General features: G+C 41.1%; 1 protein-coding gene across 2 annotated transcripts; it reads right to left on the bottom strand.

Annotated features, from left to right (window-relative positions):
- Positions 1-446: 446 nt before the first annotated feature.
- On the bottom strand, positions 447-10,795 carry MTFR2 (mitochondrial fission regulator 2). Of its 2 annotated transcripts, none has more exons than XM_086461208.1 (8): positions 10,733-10,795; positions 10,059-10,190; positions 9,314-9,418; positions 8,959-9,083; positions 6,365-6,582; positions 4,995-5,295; positions 2,471-2,657; positions 447-959 (listed from the first exon to the last, which is right to left on the bottom strand). In XM_086461208.1, the coding sequence occupies exons 1-8, from the start codon at positions 10,793-10,795 to the stop codon at positions 861-863; spliced, it is 1,230 nt and encodes a 409-aa protein (XP_086317334.1). In that variant the 3' UTR covers positions 447-860. The 2 variants fall into 2 exon arrangements, with proteins under 2 accessions (XP_086317334.1, XP_086317335.1); XM_086461209.1 differs by having other exon boundaries at positions 4,995-5,292.
- Positions 10,796-12,495: the final 1,700 nt, after the last annotated feature.

The following is a 12,495-nucleotide window of genomic DNA, read 5'->3' as shown; positions in this document are numbered from 1 at the left end:
GCTCTATTCTAATTAATTTTAGATAACAATTTATTTAAGAAATGGTCGAATATGATCTGTTCTTAAGATACAAAAAAGTTAGTCTGCAACACAAAATGCCACTACCACACACATCTATGATATAAAGGAAATTTTATTTTATAAACTCTCATGAACAAAACAGTCTTCATATGGAGAAGCCAAGGAGGGAGTTAATGTTTATTTACAAATGGAATTTAGTCTACGTGCTAGCAGATCTCTCTACAAGGTCTTTTTTATCTCAGAACACAACTCCCCCATATTATAGGCATTTAACAGACAGCTTGCAGTTTACTTACAGTCCAACAAAGTTTCACAAACATAAAAGTTCATCAACTGACTCAAAATAAATTAGAACACTGCTTGCACATGGAATATGGAGTTGCATCAGCAAACTGCAAAGAAAACTGAGGCAACTGTACCACTCTAATGAAACAGTATTAGCTACCAATATATACAGTCAGTTATGTATAACACATGAACACAAAGTTTACACTTCCTCATTACTTACACTGCAGTGCAAACAGAGCACACACCTCAGCTGCCACATCAATAATTCTTTTTCTTTCACACACACTTCTTTCCTGCATTTCCCAAACACACTGCTCCACAGCAGCAAAAGCCTTCTTCTGGTTCCGTGCTTCTCATAAAAGCATCACACTCACAAGTTTGGCTGCTGGGAAACTAAGGAGGAGGAAGAGGCAGTTTTACAAACCCTACTACACCCAAACTTCAGTAGCATAGGAGGGACCTTCCAGGCCACGTTACAGCACCCTACAGCAGTTTCAAAGTGGACCCGCCACTTATATACACGATGAAGTTTCCTCAGAAGTGTCCATCAGTTAAATATGAGCTCTCGCTTTCCATGCTGGTACCTGTTTGACTTCATCGGTTCTTAAGAGGCTAGATTTTGTATTTGGCTTCAGACTGCAACGTCCAACCTGGGGAGCAGGGATGGAGTTAAACAAAGTTATACCCAAGACAACTGAATGAGAAGATGTTTACAATAAAGACAGTTTGGAAGAGTGATTGCACTCCTCTTAACATAGGAATAATAAAAGATTAAGTCTATGCAATTGCTTTAAGTACATTTATTCTTCAAAATACTCAAGGATAAATAATTAGAGGCTTGATTACAAGGTCATGAGATTATTCTGCTTTAACCAGAAAACGCCCATCCTTTCTCTATCTACTCTTGAATAAGCTGGTCTTAAGCAGTTTCTTTTCCAGGACTGTAATTCAGCTATCAGATCCTGGAACAAAAGCTATTCCATAAACAAGCTGTTCCAGGATTTAACTTTGCTGTTTATATCTAGGATCAGGTATGTCAGCTAAGCAATGCAACCGTCTGCAGCATCCAAAATAGAAGCCTGGCTACTTTTAAGAAGCTTCTAATTTTTCCCATGGAAAAAAAAAGTCAACAGGGAAATTTATTAAGACTGCAACAGAGGTGTTGACTCACTACAGTGTGTAAAACACATGCTACATTTCATTTGCAAAATCCTTGTGGCAGTTGAAATAAAAAAATCGTTATAGCTAGAAATAGAAACAGACACCTTAGTTCCCCTTATTTTCAGCCAAGGAGCTAGGCAGCTAGCCACGTGTATAAGCAGTAGCCTTCAAAGAATGTCTGGATTTCCATGGTTTGTTTTGCATTATTATTTCCCTCCATTAGGCTAACAAATGCCACAGTCCAAATGTTTATCTCACTCTTTAAGATATAAAGATAGAATTGCAAAGCAGAGAGACGCAGTTTAAATCTCATTTAAGCAGTTCTGAGGTTCGTGGAAGTCTCTGACAAATAACCAACAGTACCGATGGACTGTGGACATGGAAGTAGCTCACACAGGCTGCTGTACAGAAACCAGCGCTCAGAATCCCCTTAGTCCGACGGCTCTGTCTACCACACTTGTCTTATTCATAGCAAAACCTGTTTTTCATGGGCTTTGCAACAGCATTCAGAATCACACCTCGTTCTAGATAAAGATGAAAAATGATATGGAAATACTACATCCAATGCTTTCATTTTCATTTCTGAACACGTAGCACATGTTAGTCAGACCTGTCTGTATCTTCCTAGCATCTTTATCTGTAAAATTAGTCAGTAAGTAGTTAGTATTACTAACTAGACACACAGTTTCTATGCATGGATACCTGCCAGTTACCATCAAGCAAACGTCCATAGTTCAATCAACTATGAGCTGAACTTTAAGTCAGTCTTCTAAGTTTTTCCTTTTGGCACATCTAGAAATGTATTTACTAGTCTAAATCCACCCAAAATAATTAATCTTTTAGATTCTCTGCCTTGATTATACTTGAAAAAAACTACTGCCTAGGCTGATGGCTTAAAAACACTGTAGAGAAGTTGTAAACTCGTTAAAACCCTGCACCTATCCATGAAAACAGCAGTCACTTCAAGAATATTAAACGACGTTCTTACATAAAAACATACCAGTGGGATCTCTGGACTAGAAAATGAGGAGCTACCAGAAGATCGGTTTTCTTTGTCCAAGGAGTCATCTTCATCATTATTTTGATGTGCAAATTTCTGCTTTAGTGCATGAGTTAGTAAAGCAACTGGATCCCAATCTGTACTCCGCCTCTTTTTGGGTTTCGAAAGAGGAGTACCTCCAGGTGACCTACAAAAAAAAAAAAAAAAAAATTATCTCCCACCCCTAATACTATGCTGAGTGATGCAGAATCTAGAGACACAACTTCTGTATACACTCTATCCTACAAATCCCTGATTACAGAAGTAATGCCGCTAATGTTATTTTACAGCAATTCACCCCAAAAAAGACTAATGTAAGTACACCAAACAACTTGTCAGCCAGATTCTTAGCTTGAAAATACAACTTGATGCTGTTCCGCAAAGGAAAAATGGCAGTAAATCAACACGAAGTATTAAAGTATTGCAAACAGGTGATGAGAAAAAGCAGCAAAATGTGCAGTTTTCATAGCAAGTCTCATTTATAAGTTATATTAAAGTACGGAATCCCCCACTAACATATTTCATAACCATTGTGAACATAATTTGATTTAAACTTCATGAAGTTTGGAACAGTATGCCTTTCTATAGTCTCACGAGAAAGAACAAACTTAGAAAACTCCTCAGAGTAATTATATTTCAAGAAAACAACCACTTTGTTCAAGTCAAATATGCAGCCAGGTGACCTTAAAGCCCCATTTATAAACCACACTTAACTCAAGTTCCATTATAAAAAAAATTATCATCAGATTTGGCACAAAGGCTTCAAACACAGTTTTTTCCCCTCCCAGTGAGCATCTGAGCATCCAAATATGAAATTTTTAAGGCAGAAATCAAAAAGTAGAGTTTGTATTTCAATTCAGAAAAACTGTTCTTACCAAATTCAAAATCAAAAGATAGCAAACAGATGTAAGATCAAAACAGCACCTGCACCCCAAAATCTAACATAAATGTGGAAGTTAGTGACTAGCCCAAGAAAATAAATTGTAAGACTTCCTAACCATTGAGATATTGGAAAAAAAAAAAAAAAAAAACCCACAACAAAAAACTAGAGGTATTCAGACTTCTGCTAGTAAAGTGCTGCCTCCAGGCTAATGAATTGTACCTACTGATGCACGCTGAACCGACAACACCGAGTTCAAAGTCTGGCAGTTACAGTAGATGGCATTTAACATGAAACCTGAAAGGACTGAGTTCACCCTTCCTATAAAATCAAGCTGTTAGAGCACTTGCCCAATGTGTAAGCTGGTGCTCAAGTGGCAGAAACTGGGATCTTCAGGCTCTCAATTTCCAAGAACAGAGGTCTTCCCTTTACAGTGCACGCATTAAACTACTGTCAGACTGCTGCCTGAAAGATTATAGCAATTTTGATCATCATTACTCCTTCCAACAATATAAACTCATGATTCAGCTAAGTTCTACCTTCAGAATACGGACAGATGCCTAAACACAGAAAGTGTTTCAGATGCACACCTACCACTACACTAATTATGCCCCTGCTCGACATGATGGTTGTTAAAACCATCAACCTGAACATTTCACTTTCTTCACTCACCATACATGGAATTACATGGAAGAAAAACATACATAAGGAAACACACAGGTTTACCTAAGTGCACTTTGCATTTGATTTACTGTGAAAGTATCATCAAAAGCATAAAGATATGCTTTAGAGTTGCACACAGATAATTTGGCCAAGACTTATGCTAGTTATTTCCATGGGTAAGGCTCACAGTTAAGAAAATGCTGAAATAAGAATGCATTAAGTTTTAGTGACATTCTTCCCACACTCAGAGCTTCAAATATTCACTACAGACTGTATTCTCACATACTTTTTCATCTCAAGAAGTTCAGCAAAGACATCTGACAACCTCTATTAACCTAGCACAGCAGAGCAACACTGACCCGAAGAAGTATTGCAGTCTTTAGTAACGCATTTTTGTAACATGCCAACTGTGTTTACCAGCAAAACAGCACACCGTTAAAAATATTTATAATCCAACTGTACTACTGAAATACAAGTTTATGAAACATTTTCAATAAAAGATACAGCTTTAACACTTCAAAGCGAGGACCAGGATACTTTGGGTACATTAACAGTAGTTTTCCCAGTGTTTCCCCAAGGATTTGTCCTTTCACAGTGAACCCAAAAAGTTCATTTGTTCAGATCATTTTCCTGTGACTGTGTACACAACTTTTTAAGCGATCTCCAGATAACAACACATCCACCTCCCCACACCCACCTGCGATTCCTATGCTAAAGCAGCAGAGTAGTTTTAAATGCTGTGATATTCAGCATGTTTTAAATGCATCCAAAAGCCATGTCACAAGTATCTTACGTTCCAAGCTGTGAACTTACAAGTTGCCAACTTGTCGGCAGTAGCTGCTCATTAGGTGATGTTTTACATTGGTGTTCTCTGGCACTACTTAAGTGCTGTCATGCTTACATTGTCTTGGCTTATTCAGACACACGTTCAATTCAACCTACCTCTCAACAGCTCGCAACTGAACTTTATTTAGGTCTTTCAAAACATCCATCATACTAGGAACGTCCTTTGTCCTCTGGTGATCAGCACTATCAGTTGCAGTTGAACCACTGTTTCTTGCAGCACGACGTTGTTTTATAAGTTCAACTGCTGAATTACTAGCCTCAACAGCAGATGGTACACCAGAAGGAAGTGGAGGAGGCGAGGGAATTACAAAGTGATTGTGAGAGACGGACAATGGCGTAGAAGTCATGGCTGGCACTGGGTAAAATCCATCTGGAATGCTGAATGTTTTAAAGGCTTCTGGATGCAGTTATAAAAAAAAAAGTTATGTCATTTTTAGTCAGTATACCTTCACAATTAACAATATTAAGCAACACCTAGGATGATTCAGTTTTAAGTCAAGACAGCCCTCTTAAAGCACTTTCTTACACATCTCACACATTATACCACAGAAGAATTATATGTAAACCAAAGAATATTTCTCATTTCAAAGCCACAGATTCAGAACACATGAAATAATGAGTCTGAGGCGTCTTGTGCTGCTCTGATTTTCTCCATTTGTGTCTCCAACCTAAGCACTAGATATGTCAGCAAAGCAGCACTCGAACAGCAAAGCAGCCTGCTACTACAGTTCATTCTCAATGGTTTGAAGGTTAGACTAACACACACGAAGCAAAAGCAAAGATAACCACAAAATATGTAAGAGAGACTACAATACTGAGTGCAATGGAGAAGAGAAAAGAAGAGCCAACAGCTAACAGAATCACAGAGGTGCCTCAAAATGCCACACAAAGGTAACTACCTCGTGCCAGTCCAAATATTTCAACATCACAGTGGGGTTAGTCTGGAAGTAAGACAATCAAGACCACAAAACAGTCACAAGTTAGTTGGTCTCCCATACAAACTTCTGTCTTTGATACTCTATTGACACATCTATTTGCAGCATTTGTTTTTGTTAAAGCCTGAACCTGACTGACTTAGAATACTTTTTCTATCCATTAGTTTGATAACTTGTCAGAAACAACACAAAACCCAAAAGGGATAATTAATAGTCTGTAACTTTTTTAGACATTAACTGGTAGCCTATGGGTAGTGGTGTTACCAAGCTCCTTCACAAACGTGGAAATGAGTATAAAGACCACTTAGGATCAACTGCATTTGAAATTGGCAAACCGACCCCAAAATAGAAACAGAAGTAGGGTGAGCACAAATACTAAAAAGAGAAACAAAATACTGTAGTCTGTAAATGTAGTTAGTGCAAATTCAGTTAGAGATGTCCTCTATGAATACCAGACATGGCAAGCTGTGAACAGGAACTCTAAAGCAAAAAAGAAGGAAAACTGGTTTGCTGCAAACCAGAAATGCTTACGTGACGGAATGCTCCCCAATGACTGCGCTGAAACAATCGCAGCAATCTGAGCACGAAGAAAGGTTAGCTCATCTTCAAGCACAGAAATTTTCTGGAGTGTTGCTTGATCAACCACACTGTCTTTTTGTGTACTGTTTTTTGGAACACTTTGTATTGAATCTACAGATGGATGTAGGTCATGATAAGCTGTACTTTTTTCTTTTCTCCATAATTCAGTCCTAGAAAGCAATAAAAGACAGTTTCAAAAGGCTCATCCAACAATGGAAATCTCTAAACTTACTATCTTTTCAAGCAAGTTCTCGTCATTCAAGACGACAAATTTGCAAACTACTTAAGAAAACTTTACGCTTTTGATTACTCATAACCTTAAAAATATTTTGTCTCCCTTTGTTCAAGTACTATGCAGATCCTTGAAAAGTCATCATAAAAAATAGTCAGACAATTTACTCTGGGATAATTATAATCTAGATCTTCATATAGTCATAACACAGGATTGAACTGTTGTTATTCAATAACTATTAGACTGACATCATAAAGGTGTCTCTCCCTCCTCCCTATCTGAAACAGCAGGTATGAAAGACGAGAGTCAATGAATAATGATGTCTTAATTAGGCGTCACAAATTTTAGTCATTTATCAAACTCCACAAGATGGACACTGTAATCAGCAAAGAAGTTGCAATCTTTCAAAAAAATATATTGGAGACTAATAATGAATTTTAACATGCACTTACAAAATAAGAACATCTTCTGTAAGCTACATATGAAGACAGACCACGCTATAAAATTGTGCTGCAAGTCTCAGGTTTTAATTTTAAAAATTGTTTCAAGTCTGTGCCTGCAGAAATAACCTTAAACTATAGAACAGGTGTAAACTCCAACTACCAGGATTTCATTACGAAACAAAGAAAGAAATTAAATTTGCTTTATTTAAAGATGCACTAAGTTTTCATTGAAACAAAGCCAGACCCTTTTCCCTTCTATTAATCATCATTTTACTTCAGATGAGACCTGCAGCATTGCTTTCTGATTTGTCAAAACCCCTTGCTATTCACACTAGCTCAGAAGGAAGAGATATCAATTAGAACATTTGTTCTTGAAAAAAAATTCACAGAGCCAGGACAGGAAGAAGAATGGAAACAACAAAAGAATGAACTTGCATGGATCTGCAAATCGGATCAGCTAAAGAACATCACAAGCAAGACAGGACAGGCCACAGTTCCTTTAAATAATATTCTTACTCTTCCAATATTATACACCTGTTGCAAAAAAAATTTTAATAATTCAACAGTAACGTTTCAGGAATCATAAGTTGAAACACAACTTTATCAAAACTTCTCTAATAAAAAGCTTGTCATTTGCATTACTCAGTTTCTTGTCGTTTTAATACCAGCAGAAAGATCACAGACAAATACATGCCAATATGAAGTAGAATTACATTGTCTCATACGGACGTAGTACAAGACAATACAAGTGTCCAAATTTTAGTCTTGCTTCTGGCTGTCTGACTCATCCTCTGATTTTGAACAAATCCATTAGAGGAACAGTAAGACAGCTTTCTACTTCTTCTCTAGTGGGGTAAAAAAAGACAAGATTTGTATACTATTTGTGTCTGCAAATTCTTGGATAATTTGTTATTTCACAGTATTTGTAATATTTTATAATTGTAAAAATATTTTCCTTTTGCACTCTGTAAATGCTATAAAGTACGATATAGCTGGAGAACAGAAGGCTCCGGGGAGACCTTACAGCAGCCTTCCAGTGCTTAAAGGGTAGCTACAAGGAAGATAGGGATCAACTCTTGATCAGGGAGTGCAATGACAGGACGAGGGGTGATGGTTTCAAACTGAAAGAGGGTAAATTTACATTAGATATTAGGAAAAAGTTCTTCACCGTGCAGGTGGTGAGACCCTGGAACAGGCTGCCCAGAGCTGTGGCTGCCCCCTCCCTGGCAGTGTTCAAGGCCAGGTTGGATGGGGCTTTGAGCAACCTGGTCTGGTGGAAGGTGTCCTGGCCCATGGCAGTGGGGTGGGAACTAGCTGGTCTTTAAGGTCCTTTCAACCCAAACGGTTCTATGATTCTATAAACTATATTCAAGGTAAATTTTTGAAATAAAGAAACTATGTTTTTCTTTCCATCAAGGTTTACACACATAGCACTATAGCAAAAGGAGACGTTTAAGCATTTTTTCTTGTTTTCCGCCTTATAAAGTTTATCAAAGTGGTTGCGAACTAAAAGGATAAAGAATAATCTTATGCTATGTTGCAATACTCAAGTTTCCTTTAAACTCCCTCTCTCACAAAATACTTTGTGAGTGAAAATAAATTAAAATACCAGTAATGCATCTGACATACTATTAGGAAGAGAAAAGAGGGGACTCGATTTCAGAAATCTTTCGGATAAGAACTCTCTGCACAGTAAAAATTTTCAGGTAAGCAGGAACTGCCCCCCAAAAAACACAAAATGTTTCCAGGGTTGGTTTAGCTGGAACCCTGAAAGCGCTAGGAAAAAAAAGAAAAACAAACACAAAACCACACGCCACAAAGAACAGAAGACATAAGTTACTTCTGTTACTCCTTTTCATACTTTTACTTACCTAAGTCTAGTAAATGCTTGTCCCTCATCATTTGCCACCCACAGGACATCAGCAAGAGATGGAACTACAGGAGTTGGAGCTGTGCTTTGTTCATTGTAACCCAATGGACTTGGGTCTTGAACCAGCTAAAAACAACAAGAAAAAAGTACGGAGAAATCAGATTCAGCATATACTGAAAGTTCTGCCTCAGCAAAAGGAGTTTTTAAACAGTAAGGTAAGCAAGTTGAAAACAATGAGCATAAGGCATGCAACACACAAGTTACAGAAGCTAAAAAGAACAGGAAAGCTATCATTAAATTAAGAAACCAGAAAATTTAAGTAGTTGAAGTGTATGTATGACAACAAAATCGCTTACTTGGAAATAAGGTCTTGGGTAGGGCTGTAAGGAAAGAATTGTCCCAAGTCTTCGCACAACACTTCGAGTAGATCCGTATTTCTTTTTTTGGCAAACAGATACTACCTAGAAATCAGAATATCTTTTAATCTGACAAACAAAATCAAAGCCCTCAGTTCTTACAACCAAAATTATTAAATAATTTCATGTTATATGTAATTAAACATAACGCAATTAGGTTAACCTAAATTTTCAATGCTCTTCTTCCAAGTAACAAGCAATAGGACAAGAGGAAATGGCCTCAAGTTGCACCACGGGAGGTTTAGATTGAACACTGGGAAAAATTTCCTCACCAAAGGGTTGTGCAGGGAAGCAGCTGAGTCACCATCCCTGGAGGTATTCAAAAGAGTGTAGATGTACTGCTCAGGGACATGGTTTAGTGGTGGGCTTGGCAGCGTTATGTTTACAGTTGGACTCAATGATGTTAAAGATCTTTTCCAACCTAAACAATTCTGTGATTCTATGAAAGTCAAGAGAGGCCTACGCTGGTTTTAACAAACTTTCCAAAACGCTGCCAAGATATACCTGTGTCCAGTACGTTTTAGAGCGGTAGAAAGGCCAACAAAGAATGTAGCAGCTACATCATGAAGCTAGTTAATAGCCTGAAATACTGACAAAAGACAAAGCACTCATTTAAGTAACCATATACACCTATGTAAGTCTTGGGCAAAAAAGTTAGTAAAAAAGTTAAATAAATTTAACATACCTTGGCCTGATACTTCCTCATGACTACATATAACTGCTGGAAATGCCTTCTCGATGAGATTGCTGAAGGAAGGCACGTTCTGATTGTACGACCGATACTGCTGCCAAACATGTGAGTTTCCAAAAATATGGCCTGTCAAAAAAACCAAGAGCTCCCAACAACGAAACCAGAAAATAACCAGCCTAGCTCAGTCAAACTATAGTACTCCTAGAGACACTTTAGTACTTCCACAGAAATAAACTAGAACTTCCTCAGAACTCCAAGCTGCAGCAGTGCCTCGCTATTGACACCCACCACTACAGAGGTGCCCACAAGCTCCAGCTCGAACACCAGACCCCGACACCGCACTAGTTAATCTGTTCCGTTCCCCACGCGATACCCTTCCCAGCTCTCTGAGCACACAGGGTCAGCTGTTGCTCAGAAAGCGTTATGTCGCCTTTCATTTAAAAGAGCAAAACATTAACAGCTAAAGTTACTGATTTCTTTCCCCCGTTCAGATAAAAAAGAACCACCTGACTGGCTGTATCAGAACAGCGACCCGACGCAATCCCACACCGTGTCCAGTTACACTCACGAAGCCCCCCCATACCGACAGGGCCAAGTGTACGCAAGGAGCAAGGCCCATCCTGCCGCAAGCAGGAGACAGCCCCCCGCAACCCCCCCCCGGGTCTCACCTGCTCGGGCGGCCAGCCGAAGTACTCCAGCACCCGCCTGAGGAGATCCAGCACCAGCGCCATGGCCGCCGCGCCAGTTGCAGGGCTGGAAGAAGAGGTCGCCGACCCCCGCAGGCAGGGACACCGCGCCGAGGGGCGGCCGGCCCCCGCGGCACTCCCACCTCCTCAGAAGCAACCGCCGACCCTCTCTCTTCCGCGGAATCCGCCAGCGGGCAAAGAGCCCGCACACCGCCCCGTGCCACCGCCTCAGGCCGCGGCCGCAGGAGCCGCCCCGCAGCCCAGCTAGGCCGCCCGGGCTTGGCACCACCAACCAGGAGTAGGGGCGGGACAGAAAGGAAATATCGCCAATAGGAAGTAGACAGTGCTTAGCGCAGAGCCAATAAGGGGGCGAGGGCGGGCGGCGCTCGCAAGGGCTGTCGGGAGGGGGGCACGTTTGAATGACGCCGCGGCCGGGCGGCGGGCCGGGGCCGTTGCCTGCTCGTGATCCCGGCCTGCCCGGGGCGAGAGCCAGCACCGCCGCCGTGGCGAAGACCGGCTGCCCAGGGGCTTCCGGTGAGCGCTGCCGGGAGGGGGCCGCGTGCGACAGGGGCAGCTTCAGAATCATACCACATGTTAGGGGTTGGAAGGGACCTCGAAAGACCATCTAGTCCAACCCCCCTGCCAGAGCAGGACCACCTAGAGCAGGTCACACAGGAACATGTCCAGGAGCATTTTGAAGGTCTCCAGAGAAGGAGACTCCACAACCTCTCTGGGCAGCCTGTTCCAGGGCTCTGGTACCCTCACAGTGAAAGAGTTTTTCCTTATGTTCATGTGGAACCTCCTGTGCTCCAGCTTGCGCCCGTTGCCCCTTGTCCTGTCATTGGCCATCACCGAGAACGGCCCGGCTCCATCCTCCTGACACTCGCCCTTTATGTATTCATAAACACTAATGAGGTCACCCCTCAGTCTCCTCTTCTCCAAGCTAAAGAGACCCAGCTCCCTCAGCCTTTCATCATCAGGGAGATGTTCCACCCCCTTCATCATCTTCATGGCTCTGGGCTGGACTCTTTCAATCAGTTTCAGCCCGCACAAGTGCAGAGCACCCTCACGTCAACAGAAGAAACAGGCTCCAGCAACGGGACATCACTGAACTCGTGCTCAGGAGCTAAACTGAAATGAGACAGTGTAGGTCCCCCTGTGCAGTGAACTCCTCAGTATTTCCTTTGGAGAACTAAATGCCACAGCAGCAGCAGGGTTTCAACACACAAAGTATCCTGAAAACACCAACTACCCACCAGCATCTGACCAACCGCAGCTCCCTGTGAAACAGGACATCTGGCTTTGGGTACACTACTTGCTCTTCCATCTTGCTTGTCAAGATTTCTGCCATTTTGCTAAAGAAACTTTGAAAACTCCAAGAATGCCAGTAATGTGACAAAGTAACACGGTGCTTCTACTCGGAGAAGAAATGTGGAGGCCTTTCTCCTCCAGCTATGCAGTTAGCATTACCAGCTTGTAACTTCAAAGTCTTTCAAGGACCCAGTAGTACTTTTCCCAGTTAACACTAATTTCACCAAAGCTGTCAAGAAACGAAGATAAATGGATTAGCCATTTTTTTTATTCACACTTACAGCTGTGCCTCAGCAGCAGCTCCTAAACAAGCCAACCCACACAACACGCAGCTGGCACTGCCCTTTCCTGTAGCTACCGTTACCCACAGCTGGTCCTGGGGCCTGACCCTCCAAGCCCAAACACAGAGGAGGAACAGCACTGGTAACGCACGC

Source organism: Leptosomus discolor, chromosome 2, assembly GCF_034619465.1.
Source record: "Leptosomus discolor isolate bLepDis1 chromosome 2, bLepDis1.hap2, whole genome shotgun sequence".
NCBI lineage: Eukaryota > Metazoa > Chordata > Aves > Leptosomiformes > Leptosomidae > Leptosomus > Leptosomus discolor.
This window is presented reverse-complemented; position numbering and strand designations above follow the sequence as displayed.

Excerpts from the sequence above, each read along its gene's own strand:
- MTFR2 (XM_086461208.1), bottom strand. The coding sequence starts at position 10,795 with ATGGCGCTGGTGCTGGATCTCCTCAGGCGGGTGCTGGAGTACTTCGGC. Across the intron at positions 9,084-9,313 it reads ACCCAAGACCTTATTTCCAA|CTGGTTCAAGACCCAAGTCC; the intron begins GTAAGCGATTTT and ends TGTTGTTTTTAG. Across the intron at positions 6,583-8,958 it reads CAAGCATTTACTAGACTTAG|GACTGAATTATGGAGAAAAG; the intron begins GTAAGTAAAAGT and ends ATTGCTTTCTAG.